Source organism: Vombatus ursinus, unplaced genomic scaffold (genome assembly GCF_900497805.2).
Source record: "Vombatus ursinus unplaced genomic scaffold, bare-nosed wombat genome assembly UNPS02014890.1, whole genome shotgun sequence".
NCBI lineage: Eukaryota > Metazoa > Chordata > Mammalia > Diprotodontia > Vombatidae > Vombatus > Vombatus ursinus.
In genome coordinates, this window is record NW_020954668.1 from 937,276 (window position 1) to 960,996 (window position 23,721).

Consider the following 23,721-nt stretch of genomic DNA (forward strand, 5'->3'; position numbering starts at 1 on the left):
AATAATCCTTGATGAAAACTGAAAGATCTTTGGACTTGAAATGAGTCTCTGACCATTTTCATTTAAAGGAGGGATTCTGGTACTACAGCTATTGGTAGCAATTTTATTTAGGAAAAATTTCTTTCCCTTTCACTAAGCCAATACAAAACTACTGATGCGTGACCAATGGAGTTGTCAGAACCAAGGGCAAAGAACTGTGTCTTACCTTGGAGATTTGTAATTTGTCCAGAATATAAGCAAGTCATTTCCCTCCAGTGTCATGTATGCTGGCTATTCAGTCTGAACCAGCCTTTTGTCCCAAGGCTATTCAGAGTCAACAGCCTCCTTACTTAATTCTGGCAAGGCCTCCTCTCAGTAACTCAGCTCTCAGAGATTGACCTTATTTCCTGCATGTCAGCTCTTGGAACGCTGGTGATCTTTTACTGAATTCCTTTTATTTTCTATAGTTTTCCTTTGAGGTGTGCAAAGTCCTTAGAATATCTCCAGAAGATAAATACAGTATTATCATCCTTACCTCTTGAATGAGAAAATGAAGCACATCGAAGTGGCCCAAGTGATACAGTGAATAACTAGACCATTCCTTGATCCCTCAGTTTGTTATTGCAAAGAGTAGGATCAGAAATGAACCACCAAAGGTTTTCTGTATGTTTCCAAAAGGGAACAAAGGTGGGTGAGATGAGTTGGTGATTATAAAAAAAACAAAAAACAAAATCACTAATAGTAACGTTTTCTCATTACTTAAAACCTGTATAGGATGCTATGGAGAGGGAGTGAGAGTTATATCTTGATAGGTGTAAGAATCAGAGCAATTCAGAAAACCTCTAACAGCAGTTTTTGAAAGATGGATTTAGGAATGATCTAATTTACAGTTAAGCTAGTGAGTTTACAGGGAGGCTGAAAATGTTTTTCTTTTTTTAATCTCCCAAGCATTAAAGAAGATACCCAAATCTCTGTTTGCATGAGTGACAAGACACTTCTGATGGGACTTGACCTCCTTGATTAGAAGGAGATTAAGGGCACAGCTGCAGACAAAGTGCAAATCTACCACTATTTCCTGAAGCACAGTGATTTAGAGTAAACTATACAGTCTAAGATATCTGAATGTTTCAATCACTTCTGGATCAAAGAACCCTGCATATGGAGCTTAGCAAATCCTTTTCTGATGCTACTTGTTAGTGCTTGGTTCAAAAGCAGGGTTAAAGGTTTGTGTTTTCTAGGAAAGGCTATGCCCAAGATCCTTACAGTAAATTGTAAACTGCTTTACTAATGAATTTATGCAGTTTAAATTGGCAGCAAGTGATAACACCATTAATATTTGTAGTGAAACTAGGTCCAAGTTAAATACATATTTATCCTCTGCTTTTGGTTTATTATGGGTTAAAGAATCAGGGAAGGAGATTCTACTAGAGGCTTATATGGTTTTCCCCAAGAGGTAAAACAAAACCCGTCCTGATCTTCGTTTCCTTTCACTACCAGAAAGGGTAAACAGAAAACTGAGGAATTCAACTCAATGCCTCTCTCAAGAGATTAGAAAAGTTAAAGGACTTAGGATGAATTTTGTTTTCCATTTAAAGCTGTTCAATAGGTATAAAGTTATGTGTGGAAGTAGATTCCTTCATCCTCATTTTTCCCAAATGAAGATTCTTTTTTGTTTAGGGTTTTAACCCTAAGGTCAGAAGTGGAATAGTAGCATCAAAAAAAATGGGATAATATGAAAGCTATCTGATAAAAGGAAAATGAAGAAATGGGCAAAAGGTTACAGTTTTGGATGAAATTATATCCCTGGATATTAATCACCTTTTAATATAAACATTCAAAATCTATCTAAATACTTTCAGCCTCCTAAAATCCCTACCATCCAGGACTAATAGCTCGACAGATGCTACAGGTTTTCATTTTTAAATGATAAAGACATCCTTAACTAAACAGGAGTCACACAAATTCATTTCTGTCTTGATTCTTGGAAAGGAGAAAGTGCTCTTGATTTAGGCAATGAATATTAATATGCTCTAGGAGAAATGAGAGAAGTTCAGGTGCAAAACAAAGGACATCACATAATACCTGTCATGTAAACAAAAATAATGGCAGACTATATATTTCCTCTGATCTCCACGTCCTCTCTCAAACCTCTCCGAAACAGAAATTATGCACCAAAGATAAAGCGACTTCAGCTGCTTTTATGTTCTAGGACACTAAGAATCCAAAACAAGGTTAAAAAAAAAAAAACCAAACAACCTCAAACCCAGGAACTGACACTCACTGACCCTGATTTCATTTAGTACCTCTCTCCTTACCTTCTATCTACAGACCCAAGATACAAGCTGAGGGCAAAATCCAACCCCTACATCCTAGTGCCCCTTCTCTCTCTCCAGAGCCATAAACACATTGGGGCCAGGATGAGGAAGTTTTTTTTGCCTCAACAGCCAGCTTGGCCATAGCCCTTCAGGAGCAAAAGCCTGCCAGAAGCTGCAACCCAGGAGTACTAATGCTGCAAAGCTCTGAACTGTGGTGCTGGGGAAAGCAGGATTTGAACTGATAGTGCTAGGAAGGGAGGGAGTGGGACAGGTTACTAGGACAGGACACTGTATATAGTGAGTTTGGTAGCACTCTACTAAATTTCTGAGGGAAAACCAAGCCTGAGGGGAAAACACAGCATCTAGTTGGGGCCAGTTCTGACCACCCAAAAGGCAAAGACTTAGGCTGGTGAACTAGGAACTGCCCAGTGTGGGAGAAGACTGTGATGTTTTGAGATCCAGCCCCAAGGAAACCACAACCAGAGGGGAGAGAGTCAAAAATGAACAATAAAGAAAATAAGCGGGGGGGAACCTGTGGGGGAGACTGAAAGTACTAAAGATTCCATCCAATATGAAGAAATCTCAAAGACCTTGAACATAAACAGATAAATCAACAGCAAAAATTAAAAATAGAAGAAAATGTAGCTTCTAGTTCTACTAAATGAATTCAAACATCTATGAATAAATACTATAAAATGAAGGGAAATGATCCAAAAGTTGAGAAGATAGAGCACCCTGTGGAATTTGAGAAGATGGAACCATAACACGCTGCTCCTGAGTGATTTAAAAGACAAATGAAAATTATGAGAGCAAAATTTATGTCCTGCACAGCCAAAAATACTGAGCAGAATAGAAAACTTTGAAACTGCAAGGGCAAGCCTCATCAAAGAAACTAAAGAGGGAACAAAAAATTGGGAATGCAAATACACAGAAGTGAAAGACAATCCAGGAAAAGAGAAGCAAAAAAGAACATTAAAAAAAAAATATGCTCACTATGCAAGCAAAACATATGGATCTTGATGACTACCTAAACATCACAGGTCTCTCAGAACAACATGACAGGACAAAAAGTCTTAAACACCATAATGAAGGAAATAATAAAAGCAAACTGCAAATCTGACCCTAACCATATAGGACAAAAGATAGACATTCAGTAATAAGAGTTTGAAACATTTTCAGAAAAAAGACCAGAACTAAAGAGATTATTTGCTTTTCAAACATCCCCAAAAGCAGAAATACAGGAGGAATGAATAAATGTAGACATTGCCAACAAAGGAGTGACAACAGAAAGAACAGTAAGTGACTTCTAATTGTACACAAGGAGAGAGGGGTGAAGGCAAAAATCTGGGAGAGGCATCAGTGAAAGAGGTAGACAGGGATCATTATGGACAGAAGCTGAAGACAAACAGATGGACACACTACAGGTAAATGCTTGTTCTATGGGACTACATTACAACATGGGAGGGTACAGGGAAGGCTGGGGGAGAGGATCAGGGAAATACAGAGGAGAGATACATTGGCATCAAATCAAAGGCTAGCAATGAGGGGAATGTGACCTTGTAGTCTCAGAAAGAGAAGAGCCTACAGGGGAGTGGGTGAGGAGGAGGGGGAAAATGAATGCTCCTATGGGTGAAGGGAGACAAGGAATCTACTCTAGGTGTATGAAGAAAAGGGAGAGACCAGATGATTATATGGGCCATAAATCAGAGAATGAGGGTCTAGAGAAAGAAAACACAGATAATAAATTCCCTAGGTGAAGCCTAGGGATTTTGGTGCCTGAAAAATCTACCTGTCTTGAGGGAAGAAGGGTGGAATTGGAATCTTTGGGGGCAACTGTCACCTGGTGGAGTAGGAGAGCATGTATCCAGGGAGACTTCCAGGCAGATACAGGGGGAAAAAATGGTCAACAAGAGAAGGTATAGATCAGTAGGAGAAAGGTGCCTCACCCTGGGGCAATGTACTCTTTGACACCTGCATAACTGAAACTGTTCTGAAAGACACCATGAAAAAGAGAAATCCCAGGGATTAGACCTACAAGGCAGTGGCAGAAAGCACCTAGACAACAGAATCTACAATGCATACCTTGGAAGCTTTGTAAGAAGAATACAGAGAAAAGAAAGAGACCAGATGATTACAGGTGCCATAAATCAGAGAACGAGAGTCTAGAGAAAGAAAAGATAATGAAAAGAGTGAAAGAAATTTTTTTGAAAGCAGTGCAAAAAATTGTTAAAAGGAAGGAGGAATCAATCTAAGAGTAAAAAATTGGATGTGGAAATATATAAACAGATAAAAGCAGGAGAAAGGAACTAATAAACAAAACCCTAAAGGATTTAGAGAATGAGAAGACAGGATCAGGGTTGGGGGCCAGTGGGAACAGGGTTAAAAAAAGATTAAAGTAACTGAATGAACATAATATAGTTATCCCTTCCACATTGTGATTTTCCCCATTGTGGTTTTGATACATCACAGGTTGGCATAAGAAATTAAATAGGAATTTTGTGGAAGCTGCAGATGACATGTGAAGGCCAGAAGACAACACAGAGCCTATGACCAAATACTTAACTCAAATTTTACAATAAGGGATTTTAAACACCCCACCAAAGAAAAGGAAAAAAATCAGACTTCTCTGGTACAAAGAAAAGGTCAAAAAATTTTACACGGATTTTCCAGATAGCCAGGGTGCTATGCCCCTAACCCCTGTGATGTGGAAGTAAAAACTGTACTGTTTATGGCAGAAGTGGGGGAAAATCATAACTTGAAAAAAGTCCAATCGTGGGGACAGCTAGATGACACAGTGGATAGAGCACTGGCCCTGGATTCAGGAAGACCTGAGTTCAAATCTGGCCTCAGACACCTGACACTTACTAGCTGCATGTTCCTGGGCAAGTCACTTGATCCCATTGCCTGCCCCCTCCCCCCCAAAAAAAGGAAAAAAGAAAAATGTCCAATTTTAGAGATAGATGGAGGGAAATATGAACTCTTATAAATTAAATGTGAATGGATTAAATAATTAAATAAAAGAAAACAGTGACAGATTGGATAAGAAAACAAAAATCTACAATCTATTGCTTATAAAAAACACATTTAAAAAACAAAGGCATACACAAAATAAAATGGATGGAAAAAAATTTACTACGCATCATGTGAATCTAAAAAAATAGGAGTTGCCATCATTCTATCAGACAAAACAAAAACAAATACTCAAAAAATAAAAAAGGAGAAACAAGAAAATAATCTTATGCTGAAAGGAGCCATAGATAACAAACCAATATTAGTAATGAATTTAGATGTGCCAAATGCCTTAGCATCCAAATTCACAAAGCAAACATCTGAGTTTCAAGAAGACACAGACAGTAATACAACTGTGATAGGAGACTTCAATATTTTTCTGTCAGTTTTGGATAAGTCAAACAGAAAGATGAAAAGGAAAACACGAATCAATAAATTTCTGGAGAAACTAGAGTTAAAAGATTCATGTTGTTTTCTGAATGGGACAGCAAAAGACTATACATATTTCTCTGTACCACATGGAGCTTTTATAAAAAAAATGACCATGAACTAGTGCACAGAGATACTGCAAACAAACGTAAAAAGGAAGAACTAATTAATATATTCTTTACAAATCATAATGTAATAAGAATAGAAATTGATTCAGGGACCACAAACAAAAGATACTTCAATGTCTCCAAATGGAGACTTAACAATGAAATCTTACACGAACAGGCCAGAGAGCAGTTTAGGTGGTAAAATAAATTTCCCTCAAGGACATTTGCTAAGTCTAAATGCTCCCTCAGAAGGCTTGAATTTGACTCATATTGCTCTGGCAGTAAGTTCTGAGGCCACATAAGTTTGGATAGAATTCTTTCCCAAGCATAATTTAATGGTTTTCCCTATTTGCTTTAACTCAGTCAACCCCTGACTTTGTGTATACATCTTGCTTTCTAATTCTAGGCATGACTTTTATAGCTCTGGTTTTCAATGCTACTGGACAGAATATATGTGTGTGTAAAAGATGAAAGCTGGGATACAAAGGGATAGCCTTGAAAATACAGCACCAAGAACAAATTTCTCTTGTTTACTGAAAGAGTTTCTCTTTCTTCCAACTAGTAGTCAAAGACACTAGGCCTATGAAGAAACAAAATAGAATCAGTAAAATGACATTTTTTGGAAACCATGTGATGAAATCAAACTCAAACAGCAAGACTCAACTCTGGAGACAATGCTCCTTTGATTCAGGATAGGAAGTGAAATATTTTGCATTTACCTTGTTAAGGTTATTGTTTATCCTGGTACAAAGATCATGAGAGTGGGTCTCAGGGTAGCTAGGTGGCACAGTGAATACAGCTCTGGTCTTGGAGTCAGGAGGACCTGAGTTCAAATCCAGCCTCAGATGCTTAACACGTATTAGCTGTGTGACCCTGGGCAAGTCACTTAACCCCAATTGCCTCACCAAAAAAAACAAAACAAAAAAAAAAAAAACCAAACAAAAAACAAAAAGAGTGGCTCTCAAATGCCAACTTTAGAGGAGTCAAATGCTATTGGTCTAAACTGGGGTCCAAATTTTTTTTTAAAAGAAGTGCTGTATCATATATATATATATATATATATATATATATAAAAAGACATGAGACCAAGGTCCCAAAATGCTAGGAGCTCTTAAATAACTTAAAATCAAAACTCTACTTCAGAACACTATCTCAGTTAGACTCTTCTCAAGACATTCTAGTATTCTTTCTGGGGGATTGTTTCCATTTGAATGAAATACAATCCAATTAATGCTCAATGGAAATGAGCTTCACTGAATATGAGTTAAACACAGCAGTTATACAGAAAGAAAATTCACAGGACACAAGAAACACATCAAGTCCTCAAAGAACTTAACAGGGTCAGTCTGGTGTAAGAGGGTATATCATCAGAAAACCACAGATAACAGAGACAGACGAATTTGGGAATCTCTCATCTTTTCAATGCTTCTTTCCCAAATGCAAAAGTGGCTCCTATTCTTCCCCTAGGAAATACATAATCCCAGCTTCCCTTCTAGCTTGAAAGACTCTGACTCTGTGAAGAAACATTTCAGAGTAGTAATAACCCATTGCACTGTATCACATACAATACTGCTCTTCTGTTACTACTGTTGCTGGATTAACATGAAGTGAAACCTTCTTGAGACACCAATGAGGCTCAGTATATTTGTTGAGATGCTGAAGAGAGAAGAGAGAAAGAATTGAGCTTTACAGTAAACAAGTATTGTAAATACACACTGCCTCACTAGAAATGTTTTTCAGGTTCTTCCCAAACCTGTTGCTTTCAGGAAATTCCAGTGTTCCACAGCAGCATGCAGAACTCTTTGGTAAATAGAAAACTTCTGTATCCTAAAAGTAAACAGTTTCCATTTCTTACCATGGAAATACCTTAACTGAAAGAGAAATAAAGGCCTACTTTTAGGCCATTTTAAGTAATTATTTTAATAATTACAAAAAACAAATATTATACCAACTTCCATTCTTCTTTATCTGGCCCTCCCCATATCTCCTGTACTCAATAGGGAGTGGAGTGGAATAAATATTTAGTAAGCACTTACTATGTTGCAAGCACTTTACAAATACCTCATTGCTAAATATTAAAATTTCCAAAGCTTTCATAGATTTCTCTGTTGGTCTGCCCTTAGAATGGCCATTTAATCAAAGAAAGTTGGGGCTTAGTCTCATAAATTATAGACATAGATTTCTGATCTCCCAAAGAGATATTTCTAATCACAAAAGATCAATTAAATGTGAAATCAGAGTCACTCACTTAGTCATTGTTCTCAGAACCATACAAGGATGCTTCTTTTGCTAATCAAGTATACACAGCTGGCTTTTAGGTATATTTTAGATTGCTGGGGAAACAGGTGGTGGTAGGAAAAGGAAGACTAAAGGAAACACTGCTTTAAGGCTGCTCTAAGGTTGGACTAGATGACCTCTAAGCTGCCTTCCAACTCTGTGATTCTTTATTATCCTCTCCTTTCCAACCCACATGCCTGCCAGTTACTGGGTTATGAATTTTCTGATAAAGCTGGAAATAATCTCTTTTGGAAGCCTGACAGCCATGATTTGTTGGGCCTCTTTTTGAACATGTTATTTCTCATTTACTTCTTTAAAAAAATGCTACATCAAAGGCTCTCTTTAGATTCAGTGTATCTTCTGACAATCCTGGAAATGTTGGCTTATGGCACTCCGAAGGACTGTGGAGCCTACTATTTATTTCCCTGTCAGACCAGAATCCTGTCCTAAGGACTATGGAACAATTTGTTCACTCTCTTCTCTTAACTCATGGTAAGATACAAGTTCCACAGTTAGCAAAGGCATGCATTGGGACAATGAGACATATTTTTTACTTAATTCCATCCAGGTAAAAAGAATGATTATAGTAGGACAGAGAGGCTGGAGAGTCTTTACTATAAAGGCAGAAGATGAGTGTACGGAATTTCTTTTAGACTGACAAATGAACTGGGTAAATTCTTGAAGACCTATCAGAAATGCTCAGTTCTTGCCTAAAGCATAAGTGAGTAAAACCATCACTATTCATTCCTTCCAGGTTAAGTGATAATAGCAATTCTAATACAAGGATCCTGGAGCTACATCCTTACCAGAGATGCCACTGCATTTTAAGTGGAGAATTATTTCTTAAGTTGGTCTGCTAACTCATTTGTTGGTTGTTTGTAGGAGTTGGAGAGGACTAGATGGGGAGGGCAGGAGTGCACCTTTTAGAATATTATATATCTATATCTAAAACTTAAATATGTTGATCCAGAGAAATCTTGCTGTGTTAACATCTCCACTGTCCAAAGGACTGTGCAGAAGGTATACTCTGTCATCTAATAAGATTTTTATCGTAGGCTTTAAAAGTACATAGTTCACAATATCAAAGAGACTGTTAAGCTTAGGAAAAATCTGTCTAAGCCTTTCCTTAAGGTGAAAAAGTGTGGACAATTCAACAATTTGTATTTATGCTGTAGATGTACTAACAGCATAAGTACAAGTTTAAAGAAATCCTAGATACTGATTCTATGGCTTTATAAAATAAAACTGACATATATCCTCTGAAGTGTGTTCACCAAGAGAAAGCATAGGGTATTTTCTAAAGAATTGTAGGCTTTCATGCTGCTGGTATATTTCTTTTGGTCAGCCCCCAACACAGATTTTACATAATCCCTTAAGAATTATGGGAAGTGCAGATGACGCATCCACATGTAACAGCCACAAACACAGGACAGTTACTTTTGAAGATGCACAGAAACATTCTTCAGGAAAATGATACTAAGTGCTAATAAGAGAAAGGCTAAGAAATTCAAGGTCCCTGGGGGAAATGAATGCCATAGATTTCCTACTTTCCTGGGAGACCTAGATTCAGCACTAAGATAAAACGTTATCCCCATCATCCTATGTCTAGGCCAGTAGCCTGAGACCGAACAAACTGGGGCACTGAGAGTGAGAAAAGGAGAGAAAACAATTTACCAAAATACCTATCTAGAGACAAACAGATTCATTTTAGGTAGTGTATATGACCCATTTTAGGTTGTTTAACAAAAGCCACAAGGTAGTAACAGTGCTTTTTAACCAAACATAGGGAAGTGAGTTCTACAGGAAAAACTGCATGACCTGTGAGGTGTAAAGAAAGTAGTATAGAAGGCTGCTTGCAAGGTTTGGATGTTAATACTCCAACAACGGGGATGCAGAAGTATGACCTAAAGATCATAGCTGGCTCAGTTACTGGTCACCAAAGTAATGCTGAGACTTAAAAACAGAAACATCCCTTTTTTTTTGGTAACGAAAATCATAATATACATATTTAAAAGCATTTTTAAAAAATCTGCTACTAAAAATATAAGTTTCTTTATGAGGCTGGAGGTTTATTGAAAAGAATGAGTTGGTGGAAACTCTAAAGGATAGCAGCAGGCCTGTTGACCACCAAGCACTGGCAGCAGCTTCCTGGCAGCAGAAGGAACATGGGTGGTTTGAATCTGGAGTGGTATTGTTCTTGAGTCTCTTGCCCTTGGGATTTTTTCCAGGTAGGAGCACTAAGTCAGGTTCCATCTTGACTGTGAGTCACCCTAGGCAATTCTCACTCAATTTTTTATCTGGGAGCCTCTTTTTCTTCTACCTTCTACCCCCTTTGAGATGTAGTGAGCTGAGTGGTTCCCAGTTTGTGCAGGCCAGATGTAATCTATAACTTGATGCAAGTGACTTACTCTTTATACTACTGCTACTTGAGAAATCTTCAGATCTTGTTTTCCCTATGGATAGGATGGTGGAGAGCAAGAAAATATTTCCTGTTTCTGAAGTTCTGGGTAGAAAGGAACCATCTGGAAACCTCAAGTTGCATATCTTTTTTTTTTTCTTCAGTGTTTTCCCTTTCCCACAAAACAAAAAAAATCCTAAATGAGATCCTCAAATCTTAATCTTGTCCTTACTCTCTCCCCCCAAATCTTCCCTCAAACATGTTTAATGTTAATAAGCAGTGCAGTTACTCTGCTCTCCAGCTTGGGAATTGTTCCAATTAATTTTTAGGTTACAAGTACATTCATACTTAAGACTGTTTTTTTTCTTTGTGTTTTTAAGGGTATGTCCCTTGTAGTAAACTGAAATATTAATAGAAAAGTAATTCATAAAACATTCCAGCAAAGCAGTCAATCATCTGCAGGTTAGAAAGCAGAGGGATTTTCAGTCAGCAAACAGGCAGCACTTGACAGTTCCAGTGAGAATGATCATCCCTCACTTTTTCCTGGCTTGTTCACCTTCTTTCACGAATCTAGAAATTGAATTTGGAGTGTCCAAAGATGCAGATAGGGAAATGCTTGACATGGGAAGACCACTGTGCCGCCAACTGAAAGAACTTGACGTCATTCCATTCCACTCCATCAATGAGAACTAGACAGAGAGGGAAACAAGAGCTCAGGTTTTCAAAAGCATAAGCCAAACCAAATTCCCTGCTCTGGTAAACTTTGGATATAACATCCCTAGCCCATACCATTCTAACTGTAAAATAATAAGATTGGCTTTTTTAGTATTCCACTTCACTTTCATAATCTGCTACTCCAGGTTAGACATGAATGAAGAGAGACTTTGAGGGGCATAATACAAGATAAAAAATTAAGATTTTGTTAGTTTTCCAGCTCAACTGTTTACCCAGGATTATATCAAGTACTTTTATTTTTCTGGGGATCATGTAATTACGTAGCATTTAAAACAATCCCAAGTTAACTGATTTGCTAGGGATTTTCAGAATGTTCTTCTTTTTATGTCTAACAGTTTTTTTTTTAAATTATCATCACATTTTTTTCCCATTGGGGATGAAAATGTAATATAATGGTAGGTTTGATTTTTTTCTATTAGGTGATGTATCAAGAAAACAGAGAATATATAATGGTAGATTTGATTTTTATCTCTTAGGTGATGTGTCAAGAGAAAAGATAGAGAATATACTATGTACAGCCATAAAAGAAGTATTATCACCTGGAATATGATTAAAAGATCACCTTAGTCTTATTTTAACTACTGGCTCCACTGACTTCCTTCAATGACTTTTTATGGCATGGAGGGCACCCTGTGCTCTTAGAGACCATGCCAGAGAAATGTAAGGTTTGGCAGGTCCTACCAAGTTGGAAAGGTTTTGAATTAAGATGTAGTGAAATATTTTTTTGTCTGCCATTCAAGGACCAATTCAAATTCAGAGAAGTTCACCATCTGTAGGCTGGCTACTCCGTAAGGATTTTTTTATGATGATCATCTAAAATAAATCAGAGGGAAGGGTTGTGATCTAAGCTGGAAGAATCTTCAAATACCAATTCCAACGAAATAGTGGTTCTTTCAAAATACTGAAGTACTGAGGAAGATACAAGGATAGTAAGAATGCTTACAATTGCAAAGTGTGTTAGGAACTTATGACTCTTCTGGAAACACAGATCTTTCTGGAAGTTTGTGCAAGTTTTTATTAGGAAATAATTCAGCACTTACCCCGTAGCATGTTCTGCTGATGCTTTGCAGTGCAAATCAACCTACTAATTCCTTCAATACATTGACTCTTAGACTCAATTTCCTTGTCTTTTGTTTTCTTAGGCAAAAACATCACTAGGAAAAACAAAGCAAATTTTATCTTGTGCATCGATTTAATATTTAAATTCTGATGCTCAAATCTGTAGATGAGAAACTGTGGGTAGGTGTTGAAAAGGGAGATGGTACATTCCTTTTCATTACTAAAAAACAAAATCATAGCAATACTCAAAATTATTTAATTTGCAGTAGAAAATGAAATGGTGCCAATTTATAATAGGAATTTATATTATGTACGTCATCCTTGTTACGGTCTGGAAAAAAGCTGTTTTGGATGGCCTAGTCTTTCTGTTCGAAAAGTTGTCTATGTTCCGGACATATCCTTCTTTTACCTGGTGCCTTCTCCTTCCTGCCCTATGCCTTCTTTGGAACTCTCTGTATCTTGATCTACTATGTTTAGAAGTCTCCAAGCTAAAAACCTGAGTTTACTAGATGATTTACAGCTCCTTGCCTATGACCTCAAAGGTGGAAAGTAAATCAGACTCACCTATAAAACACCTCAACTGGCCCAATGTTAGACCTAGAAGTGCCAGGGAGCACAGTGAATTACCTCTTCTTGCCATACCCTAAAGTTCACAAAGCCTGAGACTACCTGGCAATACCCTTACTTGCATTCATTCTCTTCTATTCTCTGTCTTGCTTTCATAGTCCAATTACCAGTGTAAAAGGTCAGTGGGCAGACCTAGTTTTAAGGTATCAGTTGCTGCCCTAGTTTGGGGGATGGAAGAGGTGTGTGGATCCTGTATTAGGACAGCATATTGTCCCAGTACCCTTCTCTTGTTACCCCTGCCTACCCTTTAATTCTCGCTTATGTATATCCAATTAAGTCATGTGGCCTCCACTCAAACAAGAAGATCTATTACTTTTAACGATGAATGGCTCATCTAATTCTTTGAAGACCCTCTAGTCTTAGCAATGGTCTCCAAGGACCTCAAATAGGTCAGTGAGTTTGCACAATCAGTGAGACCATATGCCTAATCTTACACAATTTAGCTACTTTAGGGAGATTGGGTAAAAAAGTATAGATGATTTAACAGAGCCCATCCCTACTACTAGAATACTACACTAGTTCATGTTCCATCCACAGCATCATCTTTGTCTTAAAAAGTTGAGCATATTATAGAATATAAGCTTCTACAGCATGGGTTATCAACTTTTTTTGCATCATAGACCCCTTTGGCAGTCAGGTGAAGTCTATGGATCCCATCTCAGAATGTTTCCTTTCCTTTTCTTTCTTTCTTTTTTTTTTTTTTTTAAAAAATCATAGTTAAAGGAAAATACTAAATTTCAGTTAGAGATTAGTGAAAATGAAGATGTAAATTCATAGGCTCTTTGAAATTTATCCATGCAACCCTCAGAGGTCCTTGGAGCTCTGTGCTAGAGAGGTAAAGACCAGACTAATGGACAAAACCATGGCTACTTGACAGTACATATGGACAATTCAGCCGTACTCATGTATTTCTTTATGGAGATGAAATGAGTTCTGACTCCGTCTTTTATAAACCTGCCACTTCCTTTGTGTTTGGATAAATGGTTATTTTTGTTTCTTTTAACTTTGCATTTTATTGTACAAAACAGTACGGATAGCAGTATTACCTGAAAAACATTATATTCCAGTAGAAAGTAAGATCCTTGAGGGTAGTGCCCACTGCCTAGCACAGTACTTTGCTTGTAGTAGACAATTAATAAATGTCTTTTGAATTGAATTCTTATAACTTCCACTATTTTTCAAAACTTATGTTTTATTTTTTCATCAATCAAAATCCACCTACTCTCTCTCCTACCCTAACATCCCCCAACCCCAAACTGAGAACAAAAGAAAAACAAAACTAGTGTAACAAACATAAATAGTCAAGCAAAACAAATTTACACACACACACACACACACACACACACACACACACACATACATAAATGTATATCTAATGTATCTCTCATCATTCTGCACTGAGCCCTTCACTTCTCTGTTGGTAGATAGCATATTCTATCATCAGTCCTCTGGAAAACTGGTTGGCTAGTACACTGATCACAGTTCCTAATTCTTTCAAAGTTGTTGATCTTTACCATGTTATTGTCATTGTATAAATTGTTTTTGCATCAGTTCATATGTCTTTCCAGGTTTCTTTGAAACCATCCCCTTCATCACTTCGTAGAGCATCCCCTATTTATAACCTCTTCCCCTCCCTTTCCATTTTTTCCCAAGACATAAGGGAGGAGGAAATAAGAATTTATATGGCTTCTACTATGTACCAGGCATTGTGCTAAGCACTTCACAATATCTCATTTGATCTTCACAACAACTTTGTGAGGTAGATGCTATTGTTATTCTCATTTTACATTTGAGGGAACTGAGGCAAAGAGAGGATTTGCCCAGGATCACACAAGTAGTAAGTATCTGAGGCCAGGTTTGAACTCAGGTCTTCCTGATTCCATGTCCAGCTTTCTATCCACTATACCACCTAGTCTCCTCTCTATATGACAGAATCACTCCCAGACCTTGTCTTATTAGACTCTGTTTTGACCCCTAATTAGGGTTCAGAGGGGATATATGCATCATATCCCCATATTAGAATTCATTTAACCTTGTCATTGCTCACTCATGTTTACCTTTTTACTTTTAACTCCTGTGTTTGAATCTTAAAGTCTACACAATTCTGGTCTTTTCCTCAGGAATGCTTAGAAGTACTCTATTTCATTAAAGATCTATTTTTTTCCCTTGTGTAATTATACTCAATTTTGCTGTTATTTTTGTTATGTTTTGTTGGTTATTTTTTTTATGTTATGTTTTGTTAGTTTTATGTTATGTTTTGTTAGTTATTTTTGGCTATTAGCCTATATCCCTTGCCTTCTGAAATATTACATTCCAAGATCTCTGCTGCTTTAAGGTAGAGGTTGCTAAATTGTGTATGATCCTGACTGTGGTTCCTTGATACTTGAATTTTATTTCTGGCTGCTTGCAATATTTTTTCTTCAATGGATTTTGGCTAGCATGTTCCTGGAAGTTTTGGAGGTTTCTTTTAGTAGGTGACTGGTAGATTCCTTCTCTTTCCACTTTGCCTTCTAGTTCTAAGACATCTTGACAGTTTTTTTTAATGATTTCTTGAAATATGACATCTAGACTCTTTCTTTTAGTCATGGATTTTAGGTAGTCCAAAGATTCTTAATTTTTTTCTCCTATTTACTAGCTCAGTTATTTTTGCTATGAAATACCTTACATTTTCTTCAATTTTTTCATCTTTTGACTTTGTTTTTTTTTATTTCTTTTTGTCATATGTGGAATCTTTGGCTTCTTTTTGCTCCATTCTAATTTTCATGGAGTTTTGCTGCTTGGGTAAGGTTTTTATTTCTCCCCCACTTTTTGGTGACGCAATCAGGGTTAAGTGACTTGCCCAGGGTCACAAAGCTAGTAAGTATCAAGTGTCTGAGGTCAAATTTGAACTCAGGTCCTCCTGACTCCATGGCCAGAGTTTTATCCACTGCACCATCTAGCTGCCTCTTGAGTAAAGTTTTAGATCCCTTAAGCCATGCTGTTAATTACCTTTCCAATTCTTTTTTTCCACAGCTTTTTTCTTTTTCCATTTTTCCTTCTAGCACCCTTATTTCATTGACAAAACCTTTTTAAACTTAAAAATTTTTTTAAAAATTGCTTCATCTGTTCTAGGATTCTAGGTGAATTTGTATCCATGCCATGTTTTTCTTTAAAGCTTTGCTTGTAGACTATTGGGAGTTGTTCTTTTCTTCTGGGTTTGTGTCTTAAGTCTCCCTGTTGCCATAATAACTTTTTATGGTAGGATTCTTTTTTTGTTTCATCATTCTTCTGATCTACTTCTTGACTCTGGATTTCATATTAAGGCATGGATCTGCGTGGTTCTGAAGGGAAGATCTGGGTTGGCTTGCTGCTATTTTTATGAGGGTATTGAGTGTTGAGTTCTAGAAGCAGCTAAGATAATGCAGCTGCAAGGTACCTGTGTAAAGTCCAGGGCAAAATCTGATAGCTAGCCCCTCTGGTTTGAGCACTGTAAGTGTCTGACCCAGGTCTGGGTCTGTGCAACAGCACACTGTTTCTTGTCTCAGCCACTATCAGTCAGTTTGGAAGCTCTGCTAGTTAGGAATAATAGAACTTCAGGTTTTCCTTTGGTATTCTCTTTGGTGTTTCCTTTTGGTCTGGTATTAAATGCCCTGGTTATTTCTCTGCAGGCTTCAGACTGGGCTAGAAGCTGGAACTGACACCCTGATCTGCTTTTGGGACATAAGCCATATTGTTGCTGTTTGCTTCTGAACTTGCTGCTCTCTGGTACACAGCCTAGGGCACACAACTGCTCCTCACTCTCAAATGCCACCCTTGTACTGGCAAGTTCCTCCTTAGTCCACCCTGGATCTGTGACCTGGAACTAGGTAGTAGGTGACAGATGCCAACTGGCCCCTGCTCCCAATGTAGTGCCCCAGTATAAGTATCAGAGTGCCCTGGTTTGAGTCTGAGATCTCTTTTTTCCCTGGTGCATAGCTTCTTCCTGTCTTGGCATGCAGCATACTCCTGGCTATACTCTGTCTCTACTGTCTGAAGACTTCTCTGTCTCTACGCTGACCTGGCTGAAAAAATGACTCATTGTAACTTTGTCTTGGATTTCCCAATCAAGATTCAGTCTGGTGCATTTTCTAGATCTTACTGGAGGAGTTTTGGAGGGGAACTTGCAGTACTGTTTTCTGTCACTCTGTCATATTGGATTTATCTCTGTATCTGCCTCCCATTACATTTTTTTAAAGATTATTAACCTAAACATTTCTGGTCATAAGAAGACTACTATGCAAGTCTATTAGAGAGCTACTTACCTAGTAACCCTCATAATGCCCATACCAAAATAACAGAGCCTAAGAATCTCTGAATTGAAAAGGATTTTGGAAAGCCACACAATATATACTTATACAGAAAGTCCTCCTATAATAGTCCTAACAAACTATCATATAGGCTTTGCTAGAAGACCTAGAAAGCGAACCCACTATCTTCTGAGGTAGGCTATTCCATTTTTGGATAACTCTAGATGTTTGGACTTTTTTTTTTTTTTTTTTACATCAAGCCTAACTATGCTTCTTATAACTTTGATTCATTGCTCTTTGTTCTGCTCATTGGGGCTAAGAACAAGTCAAATCCTTTTTTAGTAAGACAGCACTTCAAATACTTGAAAACTGCTCTCATGTTCTATGTCTCTTCTTTTCTAGGCTAAATAGCTGTAATCCTAGAATCCATTCTCATAGTGTGAACTCAAGGAATTTCATCATTCTGGCTGTCCCCCTGTAGGTATGCTCAAATTTTTGAAAGTCCTTCCTAAAAAATGTGTTACCCAGATCTGAACATGATACATTTGTTACTATTAAATTTCATTTTATTGGATATAACACTAAGAACTAGCCTTTTAAAATGCTTTTAGATAATAACTTTCTCATTTAATGTATTGGCTATCCTTTATAATTTTGCAATAAGTACATTTTATAAACATGCTTTCATATAACTCATTGGCAAACATCTAAAGCACAGATTCCTTTGAGAAGTCCACTAGGGATCTCTAATATCGAACCATTCATGGCTGTTCTTTGGGGCTGACTATTCAACCAGTTCCAAATACCCCTAAATGTTCTAAGGTCTAACCCACAATGTTCCAACTTTCCCACAAGTGTAGCAGGATGGACTTTGTTAAATTCTTTGCTAAAACCTAATTATGGTATCCTCCTGGTTTACCAGGCTAGTATACTTGACAAAGGAAAAGAGTTATTCTGACATAATTTGTTTTTGATGATGCCAGCTACCCATCAGTCATTTCTTTTCAGTACAAAGATAACTTTGTGTGGCCAAAAAAACAAACAAACAAAATACCCAAAACCAAGCAGAACAAGATGTAGGACAGCTCTGCTTTTTCTGTTGTTCCATCCACTCTGCAACAACTCCCTTCCTTCTTTGACATGTCTTTCTCTCTCAATATGGCTAAAAAGTCCCCTTTCCCCTTTTTGTTGTTCTTACTCTTCTTCAACAGCCTCAGTGCATCCTGAGTATTAGTTTTCTTTAAATACTATTTTTTACAAAACAGTGCCATATTTTGGTATTTATCCTTTGTTATTTGCCTTTGATTCCATCTTATCTATTTTTAAAAATCCAAGTTGATTAATTCCTTATATACCTATGTTGGTCTATTTAGAAAACTCCTCCTTTTCTTTTTTTCCTGAATTGTTTCTTCGTGTCTTTACAACTCTATTTTTAAGTGCTCTTCATCAATACTACTAAGCTGACATACTTGTAAAACTTTAGTTGACGCGATCTTACCTAGCCTTCTTCTGAACTTTTTGACATTTGCTTTCTTAAAAATCAGGAAATTATGAATTACTCTGATTTTGGCAAAGGAAAAAATTCAGAAATTCAGTAAGGGTAACTGAAGTTTCCCATTATTTGTATATTAGATACAATCTCTGGCACCAAACTACAAGCTCTGAGTTTACAAAGACTGGATTCAATCTTGGGGGCTTTTAATAAATTATTTTTTTTGACTTGTTTTGCTATCACCCAGGGTTTCGTCTGGGAGTCTTAGAACATAACTCAGATCTCGTTCTCCACTCTGGTGGAAAGTTCACAATACTGGAAATAAAGCAGTCTTTATTTCACCTCACAGGTAATCCAAAAACAAAAAAGGCATAAAAATTCATAAAGTTTTGATGCAAATTCCATTTAAATCCAACGTTTTATTTAGATCCATCTGATGAACTATCGTCAATATTGGAGGGCTAAAAGTTCTAGTGTGCAATTCCTCAATTCAATATTTATTATTTAAAGGATGATTTTGTTGAAAGTAGGATGTTAAATCTCATGACTATGTTAGTTTTGCTTAACTGTTTTTCCAAGGAAATTTTCTAAGAGGACTCTATGGGGTGTTGTTTTCTGGGAAATGACTATTAAATTTTTTTTTAAAAAGCATCAATAAAATATCTAAAAAATAAAATAAAAAGAATGATTCCTTGATTTTATTTTTAAAAAAATCTCAAATGCTACATCATTCAGAGTAATGTGTAAGTGTAATCTTAGATACAAAAATCAGAAAAATAGGGGCAGCTAGGCGGTGCAGTGGATAGAGCACTGGCCCTGGAGTCAGGAGGACCTGAGTTCAAATCTGGCCTCAGATACATACAACTCACTAGTTGTATGACTCTGGACAAGTCACTTAACCTGATTGCCCTCACAAAAAAACAAAACAAACAAATAAAAATAAACAAATATGGTCCTTAAACTTAGCTTGTGGGAAAATCATACAATTAATAATAATAATGATAGTAATACAAAGCAACACCTAGTACAAAATATGATTTGAAGGAAGAAAGGTTATCACACCAACTGTGGGAAATTAGGGAAGGCTTCCTAGAAGTGGAATATGAGATGTAAAGAATAGCAAGAAATTCAACACATTGAAGGGAGCTGACATTCAAAACTTAGAGGACAATGTACGCTAAGTCTTAAGGCTAGGAAAGAACAGGGTACACTTGGGCAATGTAAAGAAGTTCAATTTGCCTAAAGTACATTTACATGTGCATTTTATATATATATGTGGAATTTTAATATATGTGGAAGAAAGAAGTATGAGAAAGACCTACATTAAATTGTATTCCCAGTGAAGCTTGAATCTTAGACAAAGGACTTTGGACTGTAGAGAACAGGGACTCAATGAAGATTTCTGAGCAATGACTAGATCTACATAAATAATGTAAGTCTAGTAGTGGAATGAAGGATGGATTACAGAGTACAGATAATGGAAGGAGAAGGACCTGTTTAAGAGCTATTGCAATATCCTAAGTAGTTAGTAAAGAAGGTCTGTATTAAAATGACAAAGGAACAAGATATTTTAGGCCAAGGATCAACAGGATTTAGCAAATAATACAGACAGCTTGCAAGGTTTGCAAAAAGCTTTCCTCACAGCAAAGCTGTGAGGTAAGGAGGACATTAAGAGGTGAAGGAAAGGAAAAAGCCAAAGTGAACACTGGTTTTTAACATGAGAGACAAATAAAGTCAAGAGCCAAAGGATTAGGGGAAAAGATGATAAACTCAGTCTGGTACATTTATTTGTTCATTAAACTAGTATTTATTTAGCACCTAGTATGTGCTAGCACTGTGCTAGTGCTGAGGATACAAAGATAAAACCAGAACAAATCCCAATTTAATAATAACAGTAATAGTTAGCATTTATATATATATATGTTCGTATGTATGTATGTATATGATACCTACAATGTGTCAGGCACAGTGCTAGGTGCTTTACAAATATTACCTCATTTGATCCTCACAATAACCCTGTGAGGCAGGTGCTATTATTATTATTCCTATTTTACAAATGAGGAAACTGAGGATGGGAGCCATTAAGTTACTTGCCAGGATCACACAGATAGTAAGTGTCTGAGGTGGGATTTAGATTAAGGTGTTACTGATTCTAAACCCAATGCTCTGTCTACTGTGCCACCAGCATGACTTCAAGGAAATTATGGTATAGTGGTAGTACTGAATTTGAAGTAGCTAAAGAAAGACTTGTTAGAAATGTGGGTCTGGAACTTAAAATAGAAGTAGGGACTGGGAATATGGATTGAGAAGTGATTTTGTAGAAAGATGGTTGCTGAAACAATGAGAAACAATGTTGACAGCAGAGACTTTTTTGCCTTTTTTTTTTGGTATCACCACTACTTAGCTCAGTGCCTGGCACTGAGAGGCATTTAAGTGCTTACTGACTTTAAGAGAAGAAAAGAGGAGACAGAAAGAGAGAGAGAAAGAAGGGGGCCAAGAGATCTCTTTTGGGGAATCAACTCTGTTAACGTATCATGAAGAGGACAAGAAATCAATGAAAAAGACAGAGGAGTTGACTGAAAGAGAAAAAGGCAAGACAGAGTATCCAGAAGGAGGTGTGATAAATAGTGTCAAACGCTGTAAAGGATGAGGATGAAGATTAAGAAAGGATTTAGATGAGTAGAAGTGATACATCAGTGGAAACATAAGTCAGATTACAAGGAAGGAGAGACCAAGAGGTGAAAACATGGAGAAACCTGAGTTTAGACACCTTTTATATGAAGTACCAGTAATAGAGGAGAAGATGACATGTGGAAGGGTCAAAGGAAGACAGTTTTAGTATTGTGATGACCTAAGAAAGTCTGAGATAGTAGGGACAGAGAAGACGTGTATAATGCTGAGAATTTCTGAGAAGAGAGTTGAGATATTCCTTTGGATAGTCTAACGATTTCAGCAAAGTATGTGGTTAAGTCATCTGCTATAAGTATGATCAGTGGGGAATATGGTTGGGTATATAAGGAGAGATTACACTATAATGGGAAGATGAGATGGGAATGTCTCTATGGAGAATAAGAAATAGAGTCAATTAGAATAGAATGGAATGGGTGTTTAGACGGAGATCTCCAACACTGTTCCATATCTTAGGGCAGACCCAGGTCCTACAATGGTGTATAAGGTGCACCCAGTTCATGTTTCCCTTCTTACCTTTTTTGTTTTTCTCCTTTGTTACAACAGTCATTGACATTGTTGGAGTGGCTATTGTCTCACCACTGCTAGGAAGCCTGCTAACTTGGAGAGACCGGAAAGTGCATTTCAGTGTATTTTTGGCAGTGGAAGGATCTTTCTTTTCTGTGTCTTTCTTTTTTTCCACGGGCTGAGCGGCAATCCAGTAATCTACTTGTAGTCCCATTAATTCAACACCAGCACTCTGACTAGAAAAGAGAAAGGGAAAAAAAGCTAGTTACTCTGCCATATTGTATGTTCCTTTCCATCTTCTAAACTTAAAATAATTTTAATAATTTTAAGTTTTATAATCAATATAGCATATTCGAGCAATATCTTAAGATATTTTAATCCTTGAAAATGTGTACGCTATAAGTTATTCATTACACAATCCTATAAAAGAATAATGTATAAATGTATAGCTTAGCTCTTTTCTCTCATTTCACTTTTTTTTTGGACACATGTTCTTTAATTCCTTAGCATAAAATTATACATTTATCACATGGGATATGAAGCATACCTTTGATAAATAGTTCCATTTTTCCAAGCTGAGCCTTAGTTAGACCTCATAGGTTTTCTTTTTTTATTAATCTATCCCTCCCCTAATCCACATCTCCCTCACCAATGAGTAAACTTAAAATCAAAACCCTGAAAAACAAAGTCCTCAATACCTTGCTGAATAATCTGGCAAAACAAATTTCCACACTGGTCATGTCCAAAAATGCATGTCTCTTTCAGGATTTTAAGTTCAGTTAAGTTCCTCAGTTAAGTTCTTAAGTTCCTTGTCAGGAAGCAGGTGGTATGTTTTATCGTTGATCTTTTGGATTTGTTTAAATTCTAAAGTTATTCGAAGTTGTTTTTATAATGTAATTTTTGTATAAACTATTCTCTTAGTTTTTCTCTCTCTGCATCAGCTGAAGTCTTCCCAGTTTCCTCTGAAATTGTTCATTTTGTTATTTCTCATGGCACAATATATTAATATAGGCTAATTTATTTAGCCATTCCCTAATTGGACACCCCCTCAATCTTCAAATTTTGGCTACCATAAAAAAGTCATTACAAATATATTTGTACATATGAACCCTTTTATTTCTTTGGGATATTGGTCTAGTAGTACTAGTATTATAGCTGGGTCAAGAGGTAAGCACATTTTTATGCATAGCTCCAAATTACTTTGCAGAATGGCTGCACCAATTAATAAAACTACCATCAATGTACCTGTTTTCCTATAGTCCCTGCATCATCTGTCATTTTCCTTTGTTTTTTTCATCTTGGCCAATCTGATGGGCATGAGGTTAAAGCCTCTGAGCTGCTTTAATTGGCATTTCTCTAATTATTGGCGGTATCAAGAATTCTTTCATATGGTTGTTGATTGCTTGGGTTTCTCTTTAAGAAAACTGCCTATTTGCTTTCAAAATATGAAATCAAAGCTATCTATAGTCATAGGAAAAAATGCTCTAAATCATTATTGATAAGAGAAATGCAAATTAAAACAACTCTGACATACCGTCTCACACCTACTGGATTGGCTAATATGACAGAAAGAGAAAATGACAAATGTTGGAGGGGATATAGGAAAACTAGGACACAAATGCACTGTTGGTGGAATTGTGAACTGATCCAATCATTCTGGAGAGTAATTTACAATTATGCCCAAAGGGTTATAAAATCCTCTGACCCAGAAACTACTAGGTCTGTATCCCAAAGAAAGTTGAAAAAAAAAAAAAAAAAAAGGAAAAGGACTTATATGTACATAAATATTTATAGCAGCTTTTTGTGGTGGCAAAAAGTTGGAAATTGAGGGTAT

General features: G+C 36.8%; 1 protein-coding gene across 1 annotated transcript in view; it reads right to left on the reverse strand.

Moving 5' to 3' along the window:
- Positions 1-10,164: 10,164 nt before the first annotated feature.
- Positions 10,165-23,721, reverse strand: part of PACS2 (phosphofurin acidic cluster sorting protein 2) — a gene marked incomplete at its 5' end in the record, with an annotated part of 225,535 nt that continues 211,978 nt past the window's right edge. Inside the window, 3 exons of the mRNA XM_027842835.1 lie at positions 10,165-11,203; positions 12,290-12,403; positions 21,897-22,123. Coding sequence (XP_027698636.1) covers positions 11,085-11,203; positions 12,290-12,403; positions 21,897-22,123 — 460 coding nt within the window. The remainder of the gene's footprint in view (positions 11,204-12,289; positions 12,404-21,896; positions 22,124-23,721) is intronic.